The sequence below is a fragment of the Cucumis sativus genome, chromosome 4 (genome assembly GCF_000004075.3).
Source record: "Cucumis sativus cultivar 9930 chromosome 4, Cucumber_9930_V3, whole genome shotgun sequence".
NCBI classification, from domain to species: domain Eukaryota; kingdom Viridiplantae; phylum Streptophyta; class Magnoliopsida; order Cucurbitales; family Cucurbitaceae; genus Cucumis; species Cucumis sativus.
This window is the reverse complement of record NC_026658.2, coordinates 935,671-961,111: the sequence shown is the minus strand read 5'-3', so window position 1 is coordinate 961,111 and position 25,441 is coordinate 935,671. Positions and strand designations below refer to the sequence as shown.

At 28.2% G+C, this 25,441-nt stretch overlaps 4 protein-coding genes across 5 annotated transcripts; 1 reads left to right on the top strand and 3 right to left on the bottom strand.

Annotated features, from left to right (window-relative positions):
* Positions 1-3,234: 3,234 nt before the first annotated feature.
* Positions 3,235-6,250, top strand: LOC101208999 (palmitoyl-monogalactosyldiacylglycerol delta-7 desaturase, chloroplastic). The gene is made up of 4 exons (XM_004152293.3): positions 3,235-3,643; positions 4,005-4,370; positions 5,105-5,211; positions 5,812-6,250. Exons 1-4 carry the CDS (start codon positions 3,317-3,319, stop codon positions 6,035-6,037), a joined length of 1,026 nt encoding a protein of 341 aa, XP_004152341.2. The 5' UTR covers positions 3,235-3,316; the 3' UTR covers positions 6,038-6,250.
* A 255-nt stretch (positions 6,251-6,505) lies between these two features.
* On the bottom strand, positions 6,506-9,257 carry LOC101209243 (palmitoyl-monogalactosyldiacylglycerol delta-7 desaturase, chloroplastic). Its single transcript, XM_011654678.2, has 4 exons — positions 8,927-9,257; positions 8,483-8,830; positions 7,621-7,727; positions 6,506-6,894 (listed from the first exon to the last, which is right to left on the bottom strand). Exons 1-4 carry the CDS (start codon positions 9,218-9,220, stop codon positions 6,696-6,698), a joined length of 948 nt encoding a protein of 315 aa, XP_011652980.1. The 5' UTR covers positions 9,221-9,257; the 3' UTR covers positions 6,506-6,695.
* Positions 9,258-16,192: 6,935 nt separating this feature from the next.
* Positions 16,193-18,919, bottom strand: LOC101209490 (palmitoyl-monogalactosyldiacylglycerol delta-7 desaturase, chloroplastic). Its single transcript, XM_011656016.2, has 4 exons — positions 18,601-18,919; positions 17,669-18,016; positions 17,416-17,522; positions 16,193-16,590 (listed from the first exon to the last, which is right to left on the bottom strand). Exons 1-4 carry the CDS (start codon positions 18,901-18,903, stop codon positions 16,371-16,373), a joined length of 978 nt encoding a protein of 325 aa, XP_011654318.2. The 5' UTR covers positions 18,904-18,919; the 3' UTR covers positions 16,193-16,370.
* A 2,856-nt stretch (positions 18,920-21,775) lies between these two features.
* Positions 21,776-24,133, bottom strand: LOC101209735 (palmitoyl-monogalactosyldiacylglycerol delta-7 desaturase, chloroplastic). 2 transcript variants are annotated; one of them, XM_011654677.2, is made up of 4 exons: positions 23,780-24,133; positions 23,126-23,473; positions 22,649-22,755; positions 21,776-22,290 (listed from the first exon to the last, which is right to left on the bottom strand). In XM_011654677.2, the coding sequence occupies exons 1-4, from the start codon at positions 24,077-24,079 to the stop codon at positions 22,098-22,100; spliced, it is 948 nt and encodes a 315-aa protein (XP_011652979.2). In that variant the 5' UTR covers positions 24,080-24,133; the 3' UTR covers positions 21,776-22,097. The 2 variants fall into 2 exon arrangements, with proteins under 2 accessions (XP_011652979.2, XP_031739648.1); XM_031883788.1 differs by having other exon boundaries at positions 23,333-23,473.
* Between the last annotated feature and the right edge of the window lie 1,308 nt (positions 24,134-25,441).

Below are 25,441 nucleotides of genomic sequence, written 5' to 3'. Positions count from 1 at the left end.
CTTCCTAATTTTAATAATTTGAAAATTTTAAATACGATTTTCAATCAAAATACTGACAAATTTCAATCCAAACAAAGTGAGTGTATGCAATTTGTATATTTAGTTTGTTTAGAGTTATATCTTTTCCAAAGTACAAATACAGTTGCAGTGGTTTGAAAAAGAGGACAAGAATTAGGTGTGATTAAATAGGGAAAAGATAAGAAAAAAAAAAAAACAATAATTCAAACTGTCTTATTAAAAAAAAGATCTACCACATTGCACATATTTGATGGTAGGATTATGATTATGCAAGGTGTGTTGTCGACGTGTTATGCCATTTGAGGATGGACTTTAAAATGAGTCATGAAAGTTGTCATAAATATCAAAAGGAAAATCTTTAAGTGATGATCTATGTTTCTTTGGTAGCGTAAGTTATAATTCTATGAGGGTTAAGAGTTATGATGGTCGGTGAATACATGAATGTTGCAGAAGTTGTGAATTATTTTTCAAATATCTTATTAAGGTGAATTTTGTTGTGATTTTTTCTTACAAAATAGTAGGTGCATTTTCCTCATATAAAAAATATTTAAGATCAAGTTCACTGTTAGCACCAACCATATGATATATATATTTATATAGATATGATTTATGCCAGGGTCTTCCACGACTAGTTAGAAACACTTTGAAGCTTATTATGTTAACTCTAATTAAATTCATTTTTGTATTTTCTAGTTTGAGAGTGAAAAAAATGTATAACTGGCCAAAAGTTTTAAGAAACTACTACTTTAATTGATGTTAAGAGAGAAAGTTATTCTGTTTCATTGTAATAAATTTTTACATCATAGGGTTTCTTTGAAATTTTTGTGAGAATTTTTTATGTAAGATTTTTTCAACAATGAAAGGTTAAAATCTTATCATTAAAAAATCGAGAATCAATTTTTAAATTTCTTTTAGATAAAATGCACTTTTAGTCCCAATGTTTGAGTAAAAGCTGATATCAATTTGATCATTGACGAGGTTTTGAAATGAATACTTTCAGAAATACTTTAGTCCCACTTTTTTTTTTTTTTTTGTTGATCGAGGTGAACTCCATCCTCCTTAGCTCTAAACTCCATCTTCTTTCTCAAGTTCATATCTACACCTTTTTCATACTCTCTATTTTAGAGGTTTATAACCAAAGGAAGGTCGACCGAGAAAGTTAAAGAAGCTTATGGAGGAGGTAAAGAAGAAGGAGAACCCACATCAACCCAACAAATTTAAATTAATTGTTCTTTTTCCAAATAAGCTAGCTAGATCGTCTTTTATTTAATAATCATGTCATTTTATCGTTGGTCAATTGAAGTGTTCACCCTAAAATCTCAAGAACCAAATAAACATCATCAAATTTGAATAACCTAATCACTCTTTAGATGAACATTCATTTATAACATTTGAATGCATTATTGTAATATTTTTCCAGGTGAATAGGTAGAGTAGTAATGACAGTACAGGTTGGCATTCAATATTATGTTGTTCGACAATGTCATAAAACATAAATATCCCTTCTTCAATTATTCAACTATTTTGTTCTATATATACATGATCGAAAATTTTCGTCCAAATCAGATTTTCTCCATTCTCACGATTATTATTTTTAAATAAAAACAAAACATCTACAAATGAATTTCTTTTAATGTCAATATTTTCATTAGTTTGTGGTTTTGATATTTTTATCGACATTAATATTTTAATTTTTCAACTTTTTAGTATTGAGAGTGAACGAAAGTGTTAATAAATTTAGAAATGAACTGTGAAAAAATGGATTACAAAAGGAGCTGCAACAAACATAATTATTAATTAAAGGAGATCATAAGTGTTCGGATGGATGAAAAAAACTGTTGCATAGAGACATTAAAAATAATTCTTCTCCTCAGTTTTCTTACTGTTACGAATTAAGCAGTATGGTTAATTTCTTAAATCATCTTTTAAAATTCCTAGTGATCTATTAAAGAGTGGTTATTTTAATTGTGGTGATGTGATAAACAAAAACATTTTGTTATAGGGTTAACTATTGCATAGGCCTTGTTGTGATTTCGATGATTCTTTAAACACACACATATATATATAATAGACTTCTCATCCACATCTCTCTTGTCAGCTATTAAACCTGCTAAAAGGAAAAAAAAAAAGTCTTATTAGTAGTGTCTATATATTTTCTTGAGTGCGAGATCCGAAATTCTACTTTGTTTAAGAAAGATTGTGTTAATTACGGTTGAGTTAAAACTTTAATATATCGATATTATGTTATAAATTTATTTATCTTTGTTGGCTTTTTTTGGTAAAAATATCTAAAAACAAAATTTAGAAATACATCTAACCGTCGTTTTTCTAGATTATGCACTTTCAAATAATCTATTTACCAGGAGAGAATCGATTCTTTCAAGAAATCTTAGTTTTGTTTTTCTAGATTTGCTTAACTTATTATTTTGCATGTTGGTTGATTGTTCTTTCTGTATATATTATTCATCTTAAATAACTTCTCTATTTGATTTAATTAAAAATTTCTCAAAGGTTTGATTTTTTAAAAAATTCAACTTTCTTTCGGCTTTAACGTCTTTCGTAAAACTTTTTCTAAACCAATTAAAATTTTGCATTTTCAAACATTAAAAAATTAATATATTATTTCAAAAGGTTTTCTATTAAGGTTTTTTAATAACTTATACCATATTCTTAAATAAATCTTGTAATATGCAATTTTGAATTCGATTTTCATATATGATGGATCACATCTACGAGAATAAAAGATACTCAAGAAAAAAACAAAAATTTTAATTAACATTAAAATCTATTCATTAGAAAGCTATTTTTGCGACATTCATAAATTATACTAATTTCTCATTTTTTTTTGAGATAAAGAAATAATTTTTCCTTAATTATAATATAGTTTAATTGAATGGATTTTACTTATTTTATTGAGATTGTTGTGAAGTGTGATGGAAGGTGAAATAAGAAATATGGTGTTTTTACAAAAAAATAAAATAAAAGGTAATTTTTAATTTAAGATTTGAAATTTTGACACTAGTGTCATGTATGCAAACACATTTTTCGTATAAAAGTTTTTTTTTTTTTTTTACAATTACTATTTACAACAATAATCGTTCGCAATAAAAAATTTAGGGTAAAAACATTAATTTGCTCTATCTACTATTAATTTCAAAGAACCAAACCCACCTAACTAGTATTCTTCAAGCAAAGTGTTTGACTATAAATTCATCGACAAATAACGAGTACAAATGGAAGTAGCCAAGGTGGGAAGGTTCTACCTATTGGCTAATTTCTTGTGCTTGTTTTCATCTATATGGAGGCAGCAAGAAAAGAGGTTGAAGATAAACATGATAAGAAGAAGCAATTTTCAATGGTGAATCCTAAACGTGCATTTTTCAACAGAAAATGGACAACTTTAGACCGACGTACTGCTGCTGGAATTTTGTTCTTGCATTTGCTTTCTCTCTTGGCCCCATTTCACTTCAATTGGGCTGCATTTTGGGTTGCTTTTGCACTATATTTGATTACAGGTGCCTTAGGGATTACGCTCTCGTATCACAGGAATCTTGCACATAGAAGTTTTAAACTTCCTAAATGGCTTGAGTACTTTTTTGCATATCTTGGAGTGCAAGGCTTTCAGGTTTGCTGTATTATTATGGTATTACTGTGTTGTTTGTTTTATAATTAAAGTCATTACTGACAAGGGTGGTATTGATTAAGATTTGGTAATTAATTAACCTTGTTCGTTGTATGATGTCTTGAGCTTCGTTCTCTGTAGTCTTGTTCTTTGTATGATCTCTTAAGCTCCTCTCCGGCTCTTCTTTTGTGTACTCGCCTTTTGTGATATAAATATAAGGTAGGGTTTGTAAGAAATGTGTCCAACATAGTTAACATATTTGGTTGTACGTACAAGCCTACTAATCCTTCAATACTTTATTCTCTTCTTTAAAAAATAAAAAGTTATTTGTAACATTTTATCTCTTCGTTTAATTTTGCTATAGGGTGATCCAATTGATTGGGTTAGTACGCATAGATATCATCATCAGTTTGTTGATACCGATAGAGATCCACACAGTCCCATGCAAGGATTTTGGTTTAGCCACATGACATGGATGTTTGACTCATATGGTTTGACTGAAAAGATTTATCCGAAAAATCTCGAAGATTTCAAGGAAAGAGAAGCAAAACGAACACTTTCTCGCAATTGGTTTGTGGGTTTTCTAAAGTATGGAAGGCCAAAGAATGTTGAGGATTTGCAGAAACAAGGTTTCTACAGGTTCCTTCGTAAAACATACCTTCTTCATCCCATAGCTCTTGCAATTGTTCTCTATAAATTTGGAGGACTTCCCTTTGTTGTTTGGGGAATGGTAAGTATTAACACAAGGGAAAAAGATAGAAAAATGCAATTCTTTTGTTTGCCTTCATTATTCTTAACATGTTAGCTTCTCCATCTCCCTGTTTATTGTGGGATTGAAAAGTTTGAAAAGTTATCTCCAAGTAAATAAAATAAAATAAAATAATTTTAAATGATAAAGCAGTTAAAAATATCTATAAATATAATAAAACTTTACCTTCACAATTAATTATAAATGCAATAGATACAAATAAACATTCGTTTATGTTTGATCTAAAGCGATAGATATCCATTTAAGTCTATCACGGTCTATCACATATATATTTAAATTTTGTTCATTTATTGGTTTGAACTAGAATTTTTATAGTTTTTCTTTTAATACAAACATATATAATTTAGTACTTTTTTTAAAACAAAACAAAATCAAACCTACTCAAATTTCACAAACATTAAGTGGAAATTTGAATTTTATGACTTTAATTATATTTAATCTATCATAAGGTTATTTTTAAGTATAACAAAATGAATCAAAATAATTCTAAAATATATAAAAAATTCTATGAAATTTTGTTATATTTTAAAGGGTTTTTTCAAATTGAAACAATTTATTCTTTTTATTTATTACTTTTTTTTTTTTTTGTTACTAAGGTATTGCATTCAATTGTTGGCTTTGACAATTTGACATTCAGAAGGAGATGGTAAAATAATAAAAATAATAAGAGATTGATTGTGAATTGTGATGGGCAGGGAGTGAGGCTGATTTGTGTTTTACATGCTGCACTCTTCGTGAATTCAGCATGCCACATTTGGGGCTACAGAAAGTGGAACACCAATGACTTATCAAAGAACAATTGGTCTCTTCTCTCCTCCTTTTTCTTATCATCCATCCATAGTTGTTTTTGTTAAATTTCCTAAAGTTTTAGGTTTTTAACAATTCTGATCTTATTTTGTTTATACTCCTTTTCAAAAGTAATATCTATATTCATTTCAAATTTTTAATTATGGTTTTCACATTTCTTAATAATAATAATAAGTATTTAAAAATTGCTAACTGAATTATAAAAACAAAAATATTAAAATATATAGTTTTTAAAAAAGAATTTGAAACGTTAAAAGAAAATCAATAACAAGTAACAATATAGATATAGAATGTTAGGGGTAGAAGTAGATTTTATAGACTTAATTTTTTAAAATAAAAAACAAAAGATAGATTTATATTTCTAAGCTAAGGGGAGATCCATGGCTTGTTTAAGATCTCTAACGTAAGTTTGATTTATTTGAGATTTTACAAGTTTAAAAGATACCTGTTTGACAAAGGTCAAGGAGCTATTAATTCTTTTTGTTTAAAGTGTGTGGTACACAAATATACATGTAAAAGTTTCATTCTCTCTTCTAATATTTTAGGATGGTTTTGTAAATTAATTAATGTTTTTGTGTATGTGTTTGAGAGACAGGATAATAGGATTGATTTCTTTTGGGGAAGGTTGGCACAACAACCACCATGCTTTTGAATACTCAGCTAGACATGGTCTTCAATGGTGGGAATTTGACTTCACGTGGTGGGTTATCTTATTACTTCAAGCTCTTGGATTGGCAACTGATGTCAAATTGCCCACTCAACTTCATAAGCAAAAGTTGGCCATCCAATATAAAATCACTTCACCATGTGATTCCTCTTAAGTATTATTGTGATCTTTTTGCATTTATTTAGTTCTTGTTCTTGCTTGTTTTTTAAATAAAAAAGAAAGAAAAAGAAAATAAATATGTACATGGAGTCTTATATGACTTCTTAAATCTTTTTATGTCATTCGAGTATTATGTTTTCAAACATTATGGATTATTTTCTCTCCATAATATATTTATTAATGAGAATGATCTTTAGATTATAGAATCTCAAGAGAAAAAAATTATCATAACATGTATTGTTTTCAACAGAGTGTCAAAGGCACACCGAAACATTTCAACTAGATTAGCACCTCATTCTAGCCAACATATTTTGATATCAAACTTTAGTTTTCCATACCATTTAAATTACCAATCAAATAAAGGCAAAATGGAAGCTAAAGAACTAATCAACTTTTGTGGATTACAGTAGCTTTAATTATATCAATATACTTTTAACCTATTTATCAAGAAACAAATTCAAACTTAATACCAATAGACAATTATTTATGAGAAACATAAAAAACTTCAAATATAAAGATCATCAATAGCAACATCTATATAATCAAAATTGCTGCTAAGGGTGCTTAATTACACTATATCCTTCACACACAAAATAAAAACAAACAAATCGTCTTGAGAATACCAAACATTAATAGATTTTTTTATTGCAGACTCAATAGTCTATAAAAAGCCTTTGTTTGTGAATTGTAGAAGGTAGTTTAACATTTTTGGCAACTCCAATGGCTTGAAGAACCCTAATTGTATACCAACCAAAATCAATTTGCCACCATTGAAGTCCAAACCTTGCTGAATATTCAAAAGCATGATGGTTGTTGTGCCAACCTTCACCGAATGCAAGCAAACCTACCAACCTTTAAAAGAATAAAAGGAAAACTAACAAATAAATAGTAAATCATAATTATATAGTATATGCCTAGGCTAGCTAAAAAGGAGACATACATATTAATTGGCAATTACTATATAATATGGTTGGGGAATTCTTTCAACAAGTTTTGAATGGTAACGGTTGGAAATAATGCCATAAAAAAGTCTTACAATCACAATTCACTAAGTCAATAATAAAAAAATATAATTGATAGGAAGAGTATCTCTATTTGAGAAGTGTTAGTGTAGATAAACAAAACTTTTATTTTTACTTTTTTATTTTTTTTAAAGAAAATTATTTTTATTTTTTCTCATCCACACGTTGTTTTTTCGATCTATTTAAACAATTTGTACCATTTTCCCATCGTATGAAGCCATGGTAATATTTATGTATCATTCCAATTTTATTGGATGTGCTTCGAGGACCACATTTGATCTTTTTTTTTTCAATCTTAGAGTGTATATAAAACAATAGTACATTTAAAAGCAAAGTGTAGAATTTCTATTTCATGATTGTTCAAACTTAGAACGTATTTAAAATAATTTTTTAAGAGCTTAAAGTGTCAAAGAAAGTTTCTCATTAATACTTAAATAGTCCTTTCAAACCTAATCCAATTTAGTATATTGAAATGGAGATTAAGGATAAAATCAACTATTTAAATAATATCTCACATTTGATTAATGAAAATAAAGAATGATATAGAAGCACTTACCAATTGTTTCTTGACAAATCTTTAGTATTCCATCGACGTTTTCCCCATATATGACATACCGAGTTCACCATAAATGTTACGTGCATGAGCACTACGATCCTTACACACTACATAATTTAAAGTTAAGAAATTATTTTCGTTAGCCCAAAATGAAAATTTGCATATCTATTATCTAATCGAAATGCTTGATTAAATGGAAGAGAAAGAATTATGACTATCATTATAACGTCTCAAGTCCAACGATTATGACTTGGATTATTCTAAACGTTGGATTTAAAACTATGATGATTCTTTGACATTCTCTCACGTATCCTTTCCAAATCCTCTAGTTAGATCATCAGATATACTTTTTTTGAACTTATTGATAGTGTTGTGTCCTATCTCTACAAAAGCTAATGTTGAGTTATTTTAGTGTCCTCACTCCCACGTTTCTTAAAAAATCTATAGAAAGTCATCCAATATAAGATTTCTTCAATTGAGCTACTAAATATAAAAGTATACATACATATATATATATATATATATATATATATATATATATATATATATATATATATATTTGTTGGTATAGATAATAACCTATTCTACCATGGTCACATTGTCCACCAACGTTTTCTTTATCTTGGTTTGTCACTAAGCCACATCTACTAGAAATATAAGAGAATGTTAAAGTCCTTAGATACCGAATCTGATCGACTCCAAATCTTGGACGTGAGACATTACATGATTATATCTTAAATTTTGGTATTTTAAACACAACTTTCCATATAATAAAAAAATAATGTTACATATTAGATATGTTAATTATCAAGAGGAATACATGAAAGTTTATATAAAGTTAGTTTATAAATGAAACCTTTACCGTGCCCCATATAAGAAATGGAAGTCCTCCAACTTGATAGAGTAGGATCGCAAGAAGAATGTGATGAAGAAAATATGTTTTATGAATAAACCTATAGAAGGTTTGCTTCTCCAAATCACGAACGTTATCGGGTCTCCCATGCTTGGAGAACCATATGAATATGCTTCTATCAACTTTTTGAAAATCGGTAAAATAATTTGGACAAACTTTTTTGGTCAAATTATAAGAATCAAAAAGCCAAGTGATATGGCTAAACCAAAATCCTTCGATAGGGCTATGTGGATCTTTTTCTGTATCAACAAATTGATGATGACATCTATGTGTACTCACCCAATCGATTGGATCACCCTAAATAAATAAATAAATAACAAATAATTTTAAAAAATAGATATATAACATTTCATAAACAAAAAAGAAGTAGAAGTTGATCACGTGTTAATAAACCTGAAGAGCATGTGCCGCACAATAAGCGAGAAAGTATTCCATTGATTTTGGTAGTTTGAAACTCTTATGTGCAAGATTTCTATGGTACGAAACGCTAATACATAAGCCAGTAATAAAGTACAATGCAAACGCGACACAAAATGCAGGCCAAGTAAAATGAAATGGTGCAAAAATACAGGCAATATGGACGATGAATAGGGAAAAGAAAATGATTTTGTCCAACTTGGTATATTTTCTCCTCTTGAATGACCTTGGGGATTTCCCCATTGCCTTTGGTTTCTGTACTGTTTGCATGTTCAATGGGCAATTTTCTTAGAACCTTTGGCAAATGGCATTTGTATTTATATCGAATTTTAAGCAAAAGTAAAATAGGTTAACATAGGACGGCATTTATTGGATGCAGAGGTGTAGCTGCAAAATTTAATTGATATACAAAGAAGAAAGGAAAATTTTTAAAACCTTAGAGTGGTAGATACAGATATTTAATATTATTTATCAGCTATGGTTAAAGGTTGGATTTTTATTTCTACCATTGATTTAGAAACAAAGTAGTTGGGAAGACAGAGAAACACATGCAGAGAAATATATCAGCTTTATTTTTGCGTTGATATTTTTGATAACTTTTTAACATAATACTTTTCATAGTCATTTTATAATTAATAATTTATGGGGGTGTAAATATACATCATCATCCACCAAAATGGCTCCAACTCAATCAATCAGTCTCTCACCAACTCTCAAGGATCATCATATTAAACTGCGAAATCACATCCATATGAAGATTGAATTTGCCTAAGCTGTCGTGCCCATTAATTCCACCATTTTCTCATTTCTGCAGCAGCACCCATTATATCAACCTGCCTTTTATGATTTTCTTAATTAATTTGTTTATGATTTGTAAAGGTTCATTTTCAAATATATAATCAATATATTTTTTAAATATTTTAAAATGGTACCTGATAAAAGTATTCAGAGTGGTTGATGATAAGCTTTCCATGTTATGCCTACGACTTTTGATTTTGTGCAAAAACTTCAGTGGCTAAAATTCTTTGATAAGACTATATATATGTGTGTAGATTATGCATGTAGCCGTAAGAAATTTTTCATTTTTAATAACATCATCTTCCTCAATTTTAATAAACCTAGTTAACACACTACTACCAGTGAACCCTATATATGTGTTTGATCTTTTTTTTATATTCTTTTTTTGTCGATATCTTTTATATTTTATTTTCATATATATATTTATTGATATATATGAAGTTTTTTCGAAAGAGATTCTAAAAATCCAAATTAAGTTTTACCTTAGCTACTATTATGATATATTAAATTGTCATTTATAACAATTGACCTCAAGGGTAGGGAAAGGTGAAAAATAATTGTGTTGCTAAGGTCAATTTTTTATTAATATTAATGATTTTAAAAAACAATAATAAAAAAAAGCATGTTATGATATTTAAAGACATATAAAAGGTATATTTAATAAAAAAATTATTGTAAATAACATTAATGTTGAAAATATTTACACGTAAAATTTTCAAATTTCATCAACCATAAATATGATAAACTTTATTTATAATTATAAAATTTTACTATATTTTATAAGTATTTTTTTGTTTCTTTTATTATATTTAAAAATATCATATTTAAATAATGGTATTTAAGTTTTAAACTTTGAAAGAAGCAATTACATCTTTCAGTTTACGTCTTTGTTTTTAAAATTCTGTTTTCAGATAATCTACAAAACCGATCTCGTGTAGAAATTCATTTGCAAGTACTAGTTGACCCTTACCGACTAGCTAATGCATTCCACGTACCTTTTATCTATTTATTTTTAAAAATAATGTAGATCGTCATCGATATGTTTTTTTATAATGTGATTTGGATAACAAAGTCAAACTCTTTTTTTTTTCAATAAGAAGAAAATAAGAAAAGATTTGAGAAAAACTATAATTTGAAAGTTGTTTGGTGTAATTAGGAGATGGTAGTAACCCTAAAAACACCTATTTACACTTTTATTATTTCCGTCATTTTACAAACTAAAATAGTTTGTGTTTCGAAAAATCAAGGAATACACACATTTCAATAAAAAGAAAATTTGGTTACTCGAGTTATTTAATCGATTAAATTTATGTATATAATTTATGCGTTCTTATTATTCCATGCTCACTTTTAGCTAAGAAAGTTATTGCAGAAAGACTTAAACTCCTGGGCAAAATATGGAAGGTCTCTCAACGGCAATAAATGTCTTCCCATTTACAAAGCATACACAAGACGAATAAAACTCCTCCATAAAAGGCATGTTGGTATATATATGTGTGTGTGCTACAACCCTGCAACCTTGAAAAAAGGGTGAAATTTATGGGGATGACAGAAGGCAAATTAATCTTTATATGGATGTGATTTTGATATCCATTGCCGACCATTTTATGCATTTTCATATGTTCATGATTGTGATTTGGTGAGAGATTCAAGGACTGAGCTGGAAACCATTTGCTTGATTCATTCTTGAATCTTGATGATCTTTATTGAATCTTGATGATCTTTATAATTGGTTTTTAGATGTAACAACGTGTTGTTTAGTATATAAACTCTCAAAAAATATTCAGTCCAATAAAAAAAGAAACATATATTTTCTTTTACGCTGATAGTTTAGAAGGATTTTAAACTCACATCTTTACATGAATATATAGTCTAATTATCTTATAATATTGCATAAAAATTAAGCACAAAAGTTTATAATACCTCATTGATTTATAGTATTTTTATTAGGAAAAAGAAGCACAGATATGAAAGTCGTGTTTCTAAAAGTAGTGTTTTCCACAATTTTCAAAACTCATCATAAAAGAAAATTTATATTTTCCTTTATTTATTTACTAATTTGTATGACAGATTGCAGCTGTTACACAATATATATCATATATTATGATGTTTAGTCTCATTTTCTACCAAGGCATATATTTCATTTACTTTGTGTATCTAAGTATATTTAGTCATTTTACAAATATATACCTCAAATTATATAATAATAATAATGTTATCACAAATTGTACGTTAAAACAGGTAATTAAATTTGTAAATGAAGGGATAAACACCATGTAAGTCAAAGAAAAAAATAGTACAATAAACCATAACCTCCATCCTCCAATATGAGTTTTAGAACTTTAGCTAGAGAGAATGAGTATTAAGATTAAATTTAATTGAAAACTAGATTCTTGTAGAGAACACGTTACAACGAAATATAGGTTACCATTTGCATGATGATGTCAATTCTCTCTGCGATTTCTTTTGCCAAATAAAACTAACAAAAAAGAGAAACATCATCATCTTTAAAGCTGCAGGGGTCATCCTATGGTGCATTTGGATCGAAAGAAACAAATGAATCTTTACGAATAAACAAAAAGAGTTTATTAAATATATGAAAAGATTCTATAGCTATACTTAGGCTTGTGGTGTAATAGACATCCACTCTTCAAAGACTACAAGCTTAGTACTGTAGCTCTAAACTTTAAAGCGTTGCATTGCTCAACTAATTAAGAGTCTTCTCACTAAGCTTTCCTCTAGGCTTGCTTGTAATCATGTTAATCCACATTTTAATAAAATTTGGTGTCTTGTTAGAGCTTAGAACTCCATTTGGGACTGCCCTAAAGTTATACTAAGCACTTTGTCTTCTTTGGAAAAAATTGATATTCCATCGAAAATGATGTACACACAAAAGAGATATACTATCTTTAGAGACCACGTGAGAAGATTTGACTATAAAAAAACTAAGGGACCCTCACATGCATTCCTTTACTACATATATATATTACACCTAATTAAATGGAACAACGTGCTATCTTGTTCGTCCAATTCAATACTAAATACAACCAAATTTTAGTTTTAAATTGGTACACCATAAATATCATATGGTAGTTGGGTCATTGCGACAAAAAAAATTTTACAAATCACACACATCAATTCAAATAATCAATTTATCTCATTTATTTCTTGACCACAAAACTTTGAGAGGTCCTTTTCTGTTCTAATTTTTTGTCTTCCAATTCAATACTTAGACTCTATTAGGCCATTTTTAGGCTATATGTGTCGCGGGTGCATAATTTGCACTTTGAGACTGTTTGTGAATTATTTTGATATTAATTACAAATAGATGTTGCTATTTGTTTATTTATTATTATTTTAGTTGTTTGTTTATTTTTTTTAATTATGATTTATTTATATATATTGTTGTTTGTTTAGTAATTAGAGTTTCACCTATGTATTGTGAAAATATACTATAATCTCAAATAGTTACTAAGCATACAGTAAAATTAATCCATGACGTCAATTTTACTACACATTCCAATATTTGTTACACCTATAAACATATTGTTCTTCAATTATTCTACCATGCTTCTTAGAAGAGAAAAAAAAAACCAACAAGCAAGGGGACAGGAATTTGAAGTGAAAAATAAAATTACAGGAAGGTTAACCTTTGATCTTTAACAGTTTCCTTTAACATGTAAAGTTTTAAATAATAAATTGATGGAGCAGATTTTATGGTCAAATTCAAATCAAATAATTAACCGAACTATCCATAACAACTAGTTTTAGTGACAAGAGATCGAACTGAGGGAGCACTAAATTTTTTGTTTTCAAACCGAGGTAACTAAAGGGAACATGTTGAGAAGAGAAGAGAGGAAGAAGATATAATCCAGATCTGAAATTTCATGGGTAACTCCCGATGCTCTTTCAACAGCGTTGGGAATCATCAAAAAACAATTTTAGAAGGGAGGGTATTACATTTGGCCTGTATTTAATGGGCATGAAATCGCATGACTTAATCATGGGCCAATAACTTTCATATTAATAAGAGTGTAACTTGCTGTGTAAAACCAACCCATTATTCTTAGGAAATTGTGGAAACCCTAAAATCAACTTGTGGTTCTAAAACACTATGCTCTTTAGCCTCCTGTTTTCCATTTGATAGCAAGGTCTCGATAGAAAAAAACTATTTCCTAAACTTTGTACTTAATGTTTCGTAAATATATTAATTCGTAGTTACTCTTTAAATTTTTCTACAAGAATTCCAAAAATATCTTTGTAGACAGAAACTATATAAACCTCAGTCTAAAAATTCTTTGAACTTTAACTTTTAAAATTAGCTGCATTAACCCTTAAAATGGTTAGAAAAAGTTCATAACAAGACATTTTTATCTATATACACACTTCTATATTGAGAATCCAAACTTTAAATTTGTAGATTGATAATCTATGTTTTAACAATCAATCTTAATTAGTTTAGTATATATCTTAAACGATAAAATATTTTGAGAGGAATATAATAACATAGCATTTCACGCAAAAGTTAAATTAAAGAAAGGGTCCAATCCAAAAACCATGCTTTAAATTGATGCATAATTTTTTTTATTATAATATTTTGGAAAAGGAGTGTTTTTTTAAAAAAAATTGGAAAAAGGAGGTAATTTCAAAACTATTTGAATAATATGGGTGGATTTTTTTTCACATTATTAGAAGGGTACAATGTTTTTAAATTATCTTGTGTGAACTTTCAAATGGTATTATCATAACATTTGATAGTTTGGAGGCATTTTCTAAATTTTAGTCTATATTTTTTTTCTTTGTATGGAATGAAACACATGATCTAAAATTAACTCTCCATTACAATAGCTAATAGGATTTGGCTTAAGGGATGGAGAGAACTAATTTAATTGTTCATTATTCTGCACCTAATTGATTTGGTTAAATTAGGATAATATTAATAATGGTCCTCAAATTAACACTCTTAATCATTTTGTACACCTAATTAATTTGACTATATTAGTTTTTTAAAGCTGAAAGCTTAATCCTTTCTGTTCTAAAACCTAAAGTGTTGTTCCACATGAAATAAAGAAAGAATCATGCTTAGTTAAAAGTTATTTCAGATTGTAATGTAATATTTAATTCAATCCAAATCATGCTATTAGCGAAAATTTAAAAGTGACTCTTTTATACTATGATTTAAAAAGTAGTTCTAAATAATCACTTAGTTAAAGTTGTCCGTTAATATATTGATTAATAAAAAATGATATGGAGTTGGATGATGTGATCGCTATTTTGAATAGATGGTTTCCAACATGGTCAATAATGATAATCAACTTTAATTAAGAGACCCCTTAAAGAACAATTTTCGTTTCTAAACTTCAGGCAAGTAATGTTGATCTCTTCTGAAACTTCTCAAGGACTAGATAAATATTAAGTTGGGATAGTGTAATGCACCTATTGAATCCAATTATATCCTCTGGAAAAAGAAAAGATAGGCATCAAACAAAACAAATTTTGTAAATATATACATTAGTCAGCTTAGGGTTATAGGATTTGATATGATCTCTAGTCCATTTTCAACCAGCTTTTTCTGTATTTTTCTCTTTGTTATTGGCCTCGGAATGTAGCAAAAACGTCAATTTGTCCTTGATAAACATTTCAGTTCTATTTTTTTTAATAGGCAAACTAGATTTTTTGTTATGGTAATTAGTTCTTTTACGTATTCCAAATATGATATTATGTTTCTCAACATTGTTTCACTTCTGGGAATATAAACTCTGAGTATAACTAGATTTTTTAATACAACGTCTGTGTAGCACTAAAATCCTCTACAAATATCCTAGAAAGTTGAGTCATTGACAACCCTAATCCTCTACAAATATCTTACTATTTTAGTAAGTTGTACATATTTCAATTAGAAGCTTCTAATCAACTTTTAAGATATATTGAACTCAATCAATATTTATAATTAGGTGCATTAAAATTACGCTTTCAACCTATCTTAGCTCTTATTCGTAATATACAATTAGTGTAAATTAGATTTTGTATGTTTTTCATCTATCTAACTTCCACTAATTTTATGACTTAGGACAACTTTTTATTAGCTAATCAAATTGATTTAGGAGTGTTAATGGTTAGATTGGATAATGAGAATTCAATTATCAAATGTTAATGTTTTAGAGAGATCTACAAAACTCAAACTATGTTTTTTTTAAAAAATAATTTACACTTCTACCATCTTTTCTTGACAATTTTTTTTTTCCAATAAACTCCCTCTCTGTTGGCTTGGGTTATAAACGATTTTTCTTGAAGAAATTCATGTGCTCATGAATTCAATCCAAACTTGTTAGAGTGTGATTTAGTTGATTATTTGATTCGAATTCTAATAACAAAATTTGCTCCATCAATTACTAAAATCGATTATATTTGTTATATAATCTAAATATAGTATTTAGTAGGCAATGTTGTAATATGGACATACATAATAAGGCATAAAATTAATAACATAATAATAACATTACTATTTGATACACGCTTTACAAGGGAAATTAAAGCAAACAATTATTAGTGAAAATGACCTTTTTCTAAGTGCTTTTAATACCATACAATTATATTTAAGACACATATGGAGTGTGAAACATCATTCTTGACAGTCTTCATTTGGTTTGTCCATAGATAGCCTTTGCATGTGAGCTTGAGAGGGTTGTTTGACATCAGTGGCCAACCCAATGGCTTGAAGAAACAATATAACATACCAACCAATGTCAACTTCCCACCATTCAATCCCCGCTCTTGCTGAATATTCAAACGCATGATGATTATTGTGCCAACTTTCTCCAAATGAAGGCAAACTAATCCACCTGAGCAAATGCAACAAAAATCAAACAATCATGATAGATTTCATTAAATATAATATATATACAACTTTTTAACATACAAGATATAGTACTGGCTTCATTGTATATTGCTAAACAACTGTGGTATTCATCAATAACCACCCACACCTCTATCAGTTTACCTAGTTCTTAAATGATAATGGTACAATAATCGATGGTGTATAGTGTCTTTTTCTTCTAATGTTACATGAGTTGTGAAAGGTATGTATCAGTTCAAATAGTAAGTAATTATCTATTTTTTTAAAAAAATAGATTATTTTTTTAAAAAAATAGATTATCTATTTTAATTATTAATTTAGGTCTCTGGTTTGATAATGATATTGACTTCTATTTATAATAAATATTTAAAAGTTATTTTTCCTTTTTTCGAATAAAATAATAGAGGAAGAGAGTTTTTAAACATACTTAGACATTTCAATTACTAGGTTGACATTCTTATTAACACCTTCATTATACTCTTAAATCAAAAGTTTTCTACTCATTAAAGTCCATAATAGAATTACATAATTAAATTTATAATCTGACAGTCATTTCTATCACTATTTTTATAGTTTATTATTAATAATAAAAAAATTATCTCTAATCAATTTATTAACTCAAGACATGTTCTAATCAATTTATCAACTCAACACATGTGTAAGCAATTTTCTTAAACTATAATGATATTTTTTACGATATAAAAAGACTCAATCGTTACAAATCGTAATTCGAAACTATTTTGATTGTATTTGGTGAGGTAAATAAATGACAAGAAAAATAAATGACAAGAATTCACGATAAAGCACTTACCAATTATTTCTAGTGGAATCTTTAGTGTTCCATTGTTTCTTTCCCCATAAATGACAAATTGAATTAATCATAAACACTACATTCATGTACACTGTTGCCCTCACACACTGCAGAATCAATAGAGATCATATCAATATATCCCTAATTGTCATAAACCTTTATATATGTAGATATATATATTAAAATTGATAGTAAAAGAAACCCTTTTTTTAAAAAATAAATTTATGCATGTTTTGGAGAGAGATTTATTTACCATTCCCCATATAAAAAAAGGTGTTCCTCCAACAATGTAGAGAAGGACTCCAAGAGCAATTGGATGAAGTAAGTATGTATCATGAATAAATCTATAAAATGGATCATCCTCCATATCAGCAACATTATTTGGACTTCCATATTTAGTAACCAAGGAAAAGGCACCTCTTTTTTTATCTTTATAATCAATAAAATACTCTGGACAGACTTTTTTGGTTAAAGTAATGGTATCAAAGATCCAAATGACGTAACTAAACCAAAATCCTTGTACAGGACTATGTGGATCTCTTTCGGTATCTGTATGTTGATGATGATATCTATGTGTGCTCACCCAGTCGATTGGATCACCCTACAATTAGAAAGAAAAATAAATATTTAAAATGAACCAAACAACAAGATATGAAACTTATTTCAATATTTTAGATTATAGATGGCAGTTATGGAATAAAAGATTTGAAAAAATAACATTAAGATATATTCAAGTTGAAAAAAAATATACTACTTTAGTCTTTTTGTGTATTTTTAGTTTTAATTTATTTTGAAAATGTTAATGGGTTGAATTTTATACTTTAAAAAAGTCATCATATTCTACCTTTGGAGGTTCATTTTTCAAAAATACATCAAAGAATAAAATAAACAAAATTGAACGAATTAGGCTAAAAGATTATATATAGTTGCGACAATGAAATTTATTAAAGTACAAGAGCGGAAAAGAACCAAAACTAGAATTATGGTGACAAAAATAGTATTTAAACCGATAGATCCCCACCCATCTTTCTCATCTTCTCTTTTAAGATGGGTCTGTTTGAGGTAAATAAACATACTTCTAATCTCAACGTTATAAAATAATATAGAAAGTTCTAATGTTTAATTCAAAATAAAAATAGATTCAAACAAAATAGCAAGACAAAGGATGGTTCAAAAAGGTCAAACCTGAATTGCATGAACTCCACAATATGCAAATACATATTCAAGCCATTTTGGAAGTTTGAAACTTTTATGGGAAAGATTTCTATGATAAGAAATACTTATTCCAAAGAGACCTGTGAGAATATATAATACAAACGCAACCCAAAATGCACTCCAATTAAAATGAAAAGGTGCAAAAATACATAGAACGTGAAAAGATAAAATGAGAGATGCTTTTAATTTGTCTCCATTGGTCCATTTTCTCCTCCCAAATGTCATTTGATGAACCTTCCCCATTTTCTTTGATTCTTCTTTTAATGTATCCATAAGAAGAGAACCTTGATCTAGCTCAACCCAATTACTCATCTCTTAGATCTAACCTCTTTATTTATATTGCTTTCTTTAGTACCAACCAACCTAATAATTATTTTTCATACCACTATTAATAATTGTCATATTAAAATAAAATGGTATGTGTATATAAATATAAAACCATCGTTTTACACGTTAAGAGTAAACAAATACAATTCTTGTCAACTCATTATACATCATCCATTTCATATATAATTAATGTCCTAGAATGTGTACTTGGTATAAATCTTTATATATAAGTTTAATTAACCAACTAAAAATTCAAAATTAATATAAGAATCATAGGAAGATTCCAAGTATAAATTTCTTAGTAATTAATGTCACACAATTGAGTTATATATTATGGTTTGAGTTGTTAACAAATTCATAGATAATATAGTTATGACGATGATATGGTCTTTCAATTACTTTTTTATTGCCACGAGGCACCATTTTCTAACTCCAAATATTAGTTTAATCTTGTTATTTCTTTTATTAAAAAAATATTTAATTTATGTATAAGTCGAAAGGAAGAAGATTAAATTTATGTATAGATTTGCACCAATTTTTTAGAAGGGGTTGTTGTAAATTTAGCAATTAGATTTAAAATAACTAAGTATATAACAACATTTTAAAAAATTTGTAAATGTACCAAAATTTGTCAAATTCTATTAATGATATTGGTCTATCAGTGATAGATCATACGAAATCTATCAACTATACAAGTGCGATAATTTTGTTATATTTGTTGTTTTTTAAATGTGTTGCTATGTCCTTAATTATTGTTCCTAAAATGGTCATCAATTGCAATTTTTTTTCTTTATTTTTTAAGAAACATAGGTGTATGATAAGGTTTTCTATTTTTTTTTTGTTAAAAAAATAGAAACGTTTTCCACTTTATAAGGATTTATTGGAAAAAAAAGTTTCTCATGTTCCATTTCTCAATTATTTGAATTATTCGAATATGTGGGTTTTTGCTAGATTTGTGTTTTCGTCATGAGTTATTGTCTTCCTCTTCATTGTGAGATTTCAGTTCTCTTCATCGTGACATCTGTGAATTTTGGATTCTACCGATATGATAAAAACTTATATATTAATGTCACGGACATAATTTATCAATATGATAGAAACTTATATATTAATGTCACGGGCATAATTTATCAATTTAGATAAGAATATAATACAGGTTGAAAACTGAAAAGTATAAACTTTGGTAACAAAGCACATCCGTCGCAAATTATGATACATATTGTTATATGACTAAATCATCGTATCTATATTTCTATTTGTGGCAGATACATGTGTGAAATTCAGTGCACTATTTAGGGTGTCAAGAAGGCCATTTTCATACCTGAATTTGTCTCGCCTCCTCTCTCAGATTGTATCCACCTTTTCAGTTTGTAGAATATCTTAACCTTCTCCATTGAAATTCACTGGAACTAAAATTACACCCACTTAAACCGACGTGCCCTAAATCTTTGATTTTCTGATATGAAAATTCTATCAACTTAGAAACTCCATATCGGCATTCCCACCATCACAATCATCAGCAGATTCGCGATTAGCGTTATCAGCAGTAGAATTATCCTCCAAGTGCTCTGGAATTATAACCTTGAGATCCAGAGTTCCTTCCGAACTCGGATCAACAGCTTCTACTCCAGTCACGGGTTCGAGAGTTATCAATCACATTAGTAGCTTCATTCGCAGCAGCAATTGAATCGATCTTCTCCTCTAATGCAATAGCCTTCTTAATCACCGCTTTCCTGAAATTCCTAATTCCAGAGTCCACGCCTTTCACCGAATATTCCAACCTAAACAGCAAATTCATCAATATATATCTCACCAAACCTAATTTTCTCCTTATCATCCTTCCGAATCAAATCGACCGTCTCATCAGTTAATAATATATACTAGTAAATGAATTATAATAAAAAAAAATGTAAGTGTAGTTCATATGGAGATGTGATGTGGTTTGGTCTGACCCATAAATGTAATCAGTTGAAACGTATAAGGTTGAACAGTTGTAGATTGATATATTTTTGTTACTGAGAGTTCTATTGAATTGGGGTTAAGTAGATTTTACTCTTTGAAGGATTGTTTACATTCTGGTTTTCATTTTTTCTTTAAAATATTCAAATGAATATCAATCCAACGGGGACTATGAAAAGCAGTTTAGCCTCTTTTTTGCTTCCTTCAGAACTACCCTGAAATCAAACCTTAACACGAAGTCAATCTCATCACAAAAACCTCAACGTAACGCCAGTGATCATACAGTTACGTTATAGGGCAGAATTCGATAATAATCAAGCCAATGCTTAATTGGATAGAATAGTATATGAAAACAAGTATGAAGAAAGAAGGGATAGAAGTGGCCGTAAGACTTCTAGATTGGCTTCGCAGGGTAAAAGCAGCCCTTCACTCCATTATCCTCCCTACCTGCTAGAGACGGCTTATAGCAGTTTAATTAGCCCCTTTAGCAGGTAGATGTGGGTATAAGGAATAATCTCTATTTTTTCTTTTTGTAACCCTTAAATATTTTCTCATCACATCCTTCGTCTGTTGAAAAATCAAACTGCAAGACTTCTAAATTTGTAATCATATTCCAAAATCACACAAAAAACAGAAGAGTCTACCCTATCCTTTTAAAATATACACATGAACTACTCATCTCAAGACGGATTAATTAAGAGATGAAACATCATGTTTATCTACTATGGATATCCAATATATTTAAACACTAATCGATATATATTGATAAGTTCAAGAGACAACATCTTAAAATCTCATATTAAAAAATCAGTGAATCATTATATACAATAATAGATCCTTCACAACCCTATTAGTTAGCTTTAAGATGAAAAAACATTTTTATCTTGTATGTGCGACCCAACCTTGGAGTAATAGATATTTATTTACAAAAGCCAAAATATTCAAGTTTTCATTTTTTTTCTATTACAAATAGTTTCAAATATCGAAAATTTTCCACCATATACTTTTAAAACTACAATATCTCATTCTTCTTCATAAATCCTATATCCCTAATACATGAATATTATATATCGTTGGATTATACATCTAATTCAAACAATAATTATGTAAATCCTATATGGCGTGTTTATATCTTTCAGTATGAATTAAGCATCATTTTTTAAATTCATCCATTGATGAGCTCACAGTTTCATCCTTTGCTTGTGGCATTGAGTGGGTAATTTGACATCTGTGGCCACTCCAATTGCTTTAAGGAACATAATAACATACCAACCAAAGTCAAGTTGCCACCATTCAAGTCCATACTTAGCTGAATACTCGAATGCATGGTGATTGTTATGCCAACCTTCTCCAAAAGAAAGAAGACTCACCCACCTAAAATTAACCAATAATCAATATATATAATAAACATTCAATCCTTAACTTGGAGGTGAAAAAAATTGAGCATATATACTCTCCCGTTTAATAAGATACTAAAAGAATAGATAAGTAAATGTATTAAGACATCTTAATTAGGTTGAAACCTTGTTTGATAATCTTTTAAAGGTTTTTATATCAAGCAATGATACTTTTTATTTTTTAACACGATACTCAAGGAAAATGAATCCGTAAGAAAACCCATGCATCTCTCAACTAAGTTGATACCCTTAAGCTCCATCATCATGCTCATGAGCCAAAAGGGCGCTTCATTTAATCATCTTCCAAAGTTGAAAAGAAGGCACAAAGAATTTACCAATTATTTCTAGATAAATCAGTTGTACTCCATTGTTTCTTTCCCCATTTATGGCATACTGAATTCACCATAAATATTACATGATATAACATTACTATCCTCACACACTGCATCAAAAGGTACAGTAAGGTTAGGTACGTCAATACAAATATATATTTCCTAAAATACACGAGATTTACCATAAACTAGGGCTATAATTTCAATTATATAATCTATGTATTTGACATTAAATTATTTTTTAGTTTCTCTCTTATTACAAAGTCACTTTTGAAGCCAACAACTATATAAGTCAAGAAAAAAAGTACATTTGAAATTCTGACTAGCAAAACACGTTCCTGAATTAGGAATTAATCAATGATTTATTTCTTACTATTTGTTCCATTTTCCCTTTTACTATATAAAATTAAATTACCATGTTGATGAAGATAATAAAAATAAATAATAAGATTTATTGATAGTAGTGAGATGTTATTTTACCATTCCCCATAAAACAAAAGGAAGTCCTCCAACCATATAGAGAAAGATTGCCAAAGCAATTGGATGAAGAATATACGTTTTATGAATAAACGTATAGAATATTTGTTTCTCCAAGTCCTTGACATTATCTGGTCTCTCATGCTTCATTACTAATGTGAACAAGTTTCTTTTTGTTTCTTTGGAATCATTGAAGTACTTACCACAAACCTTTTTAGTCAAATGGTAGGAATCGAAAGCCCAATTGATATGACTAAACCAAAATCCTTGATTACGATCATGAGGATCTTTGTCTGTGTCAACAAATTGGTGATGACATCTATGTGTACTTACCCAATCCATCGGATCACCCTAAAATACACAAATTCAAAATTTGAAAATAAAAAAAGATATATGACTATAAAATCAACAAAAGTAACGTAAACAATGAAGAAAAATCAAAAGATAATTTTATTTTAGAGAGAAATATGTGAGTTGATTATATGGAAACCCTAAATTACATCAATACAATCAAAAGTTAGGTTTTAAGTCATTCTCAAATATACTTTGATATAATTTAATATGATAATATATATATATATATATAAGAAATGAAGTACAAGATTATCATATCCTATTAAAATAATTACAATATAAGATTATCGAATAATATAAAACCTGAAGTGCATGAGCTCCACAGTAAGCAAATAAATACTCAAGCCATTTAGGAAGCTGGAAACTCTTATGTGAAAGATTTCTATGATACGAAATAGTGATGCCGAAAAGACCTGTAATACTATACAAGATAAGGGCAACCCAAAACGCATTCCAAGTAAAGTTAAATGGGGCGAAAATACAGAGGGCATGAAGAAAGAAAAGAAGACATGCAATGGTTTTGTCAATGTTGGTCCATTCTCTCTTCGTTGGTGACATTATAGGCTTCACCCTTTCATTTAGTTCTTGTTTTGACATATCCATTTCCAAAGTGTTTTCTTCTCTCTAATTTAGATTATTTCACCATTTTCTCTCCAACATGTATTTTATATATAGTGCATGTTATGTCTCACTATAATAATATAGTATTAAACCATATATTATTAGTCATTAATGATCCTGACTATTTTAGTGGCTAGCTGGTTTAAAGTTTGACTATTCTCTCAAATATTTAACAAAGCCATTAAGGATGCCCATTTGTGATTATTGGATAATTTATTGTGTAGAAAATAAGTAACAACTAATTAATTAAGGCACCTACTTGTATTTAATTTGAATTGATTATTATAATTTATTATAATTGATAGAGAATCAAATTTTATTCATAAAAATATATAGCTAGCATATCAGTAATCAATGTTTTAAAAGTTATTTGAAATATACAGTTGTTATATATTGTGTTATAGTATGGGGTACTTCTTCTTAGTCCTTCACTAAATTTGTGAGGAATGAACCAATGTAAATTTATAATATCTTATATTTTGAATCTTTTTAGTACAATAAAATTTAAGAAATATTTAAATTACAAAACTCTTAGTTATTAAAATGTTCGTATGTGTAAGGAGTTATACTCAATTTGACAATATCGTATATTTTCATTACTGGATTAAAGGTTGTAAAAGCGAAACTCGAACATCAACATAACAGAGATACATGTATACCAAGAGGTTTTTTGGTTTTTGGTTTTTGGATTTTTTCTTTTCTTTTTTTATTTGAATAATATTAAATATCAATGGTAATGTCTAAACAAGAGTTAGTCTATAAATGCACATTTAATATAATAATAATTGGATTCCATTTATCAATTTGTTGAATACTACAATCATTATGAAATTAATTCTAGAGTATAGGATTATTGGTATAAATAAACTATCTAACGCCCTACGAATTAATAGTAAAATAAATTTGTTTATCCCCGAATCAATAAAAGTATTATTTTTTAAAAAGTATTAAATACATTTCTCAAATAAACCATAATATTTGGAAGATATAGAAAAATATCACAGTTGATCATAGATAAACTACTACTTATATTTCAGATATTATTTTTTAAAAAACTATTTGTATTTATTTTTATCATGATAGACACAAATATTGATCTTTATTTTAATTGTTATGGTCTATCATGAACGTATTGTAATATTTTGTTATATCTGTATATATATATTTTAAAAATTATATAAAATAACTTTTCTATAAACAACTCTATATATACATACATTCATGCATATATATAAGAGTAATTGACATGCATCAATCCTCGAGATTGTATGCAAAAGAAAAAACATATCTATGAACAATTATATTTTGAAATCATAAGTTTTATTGTCTGCTTTTAACATATAA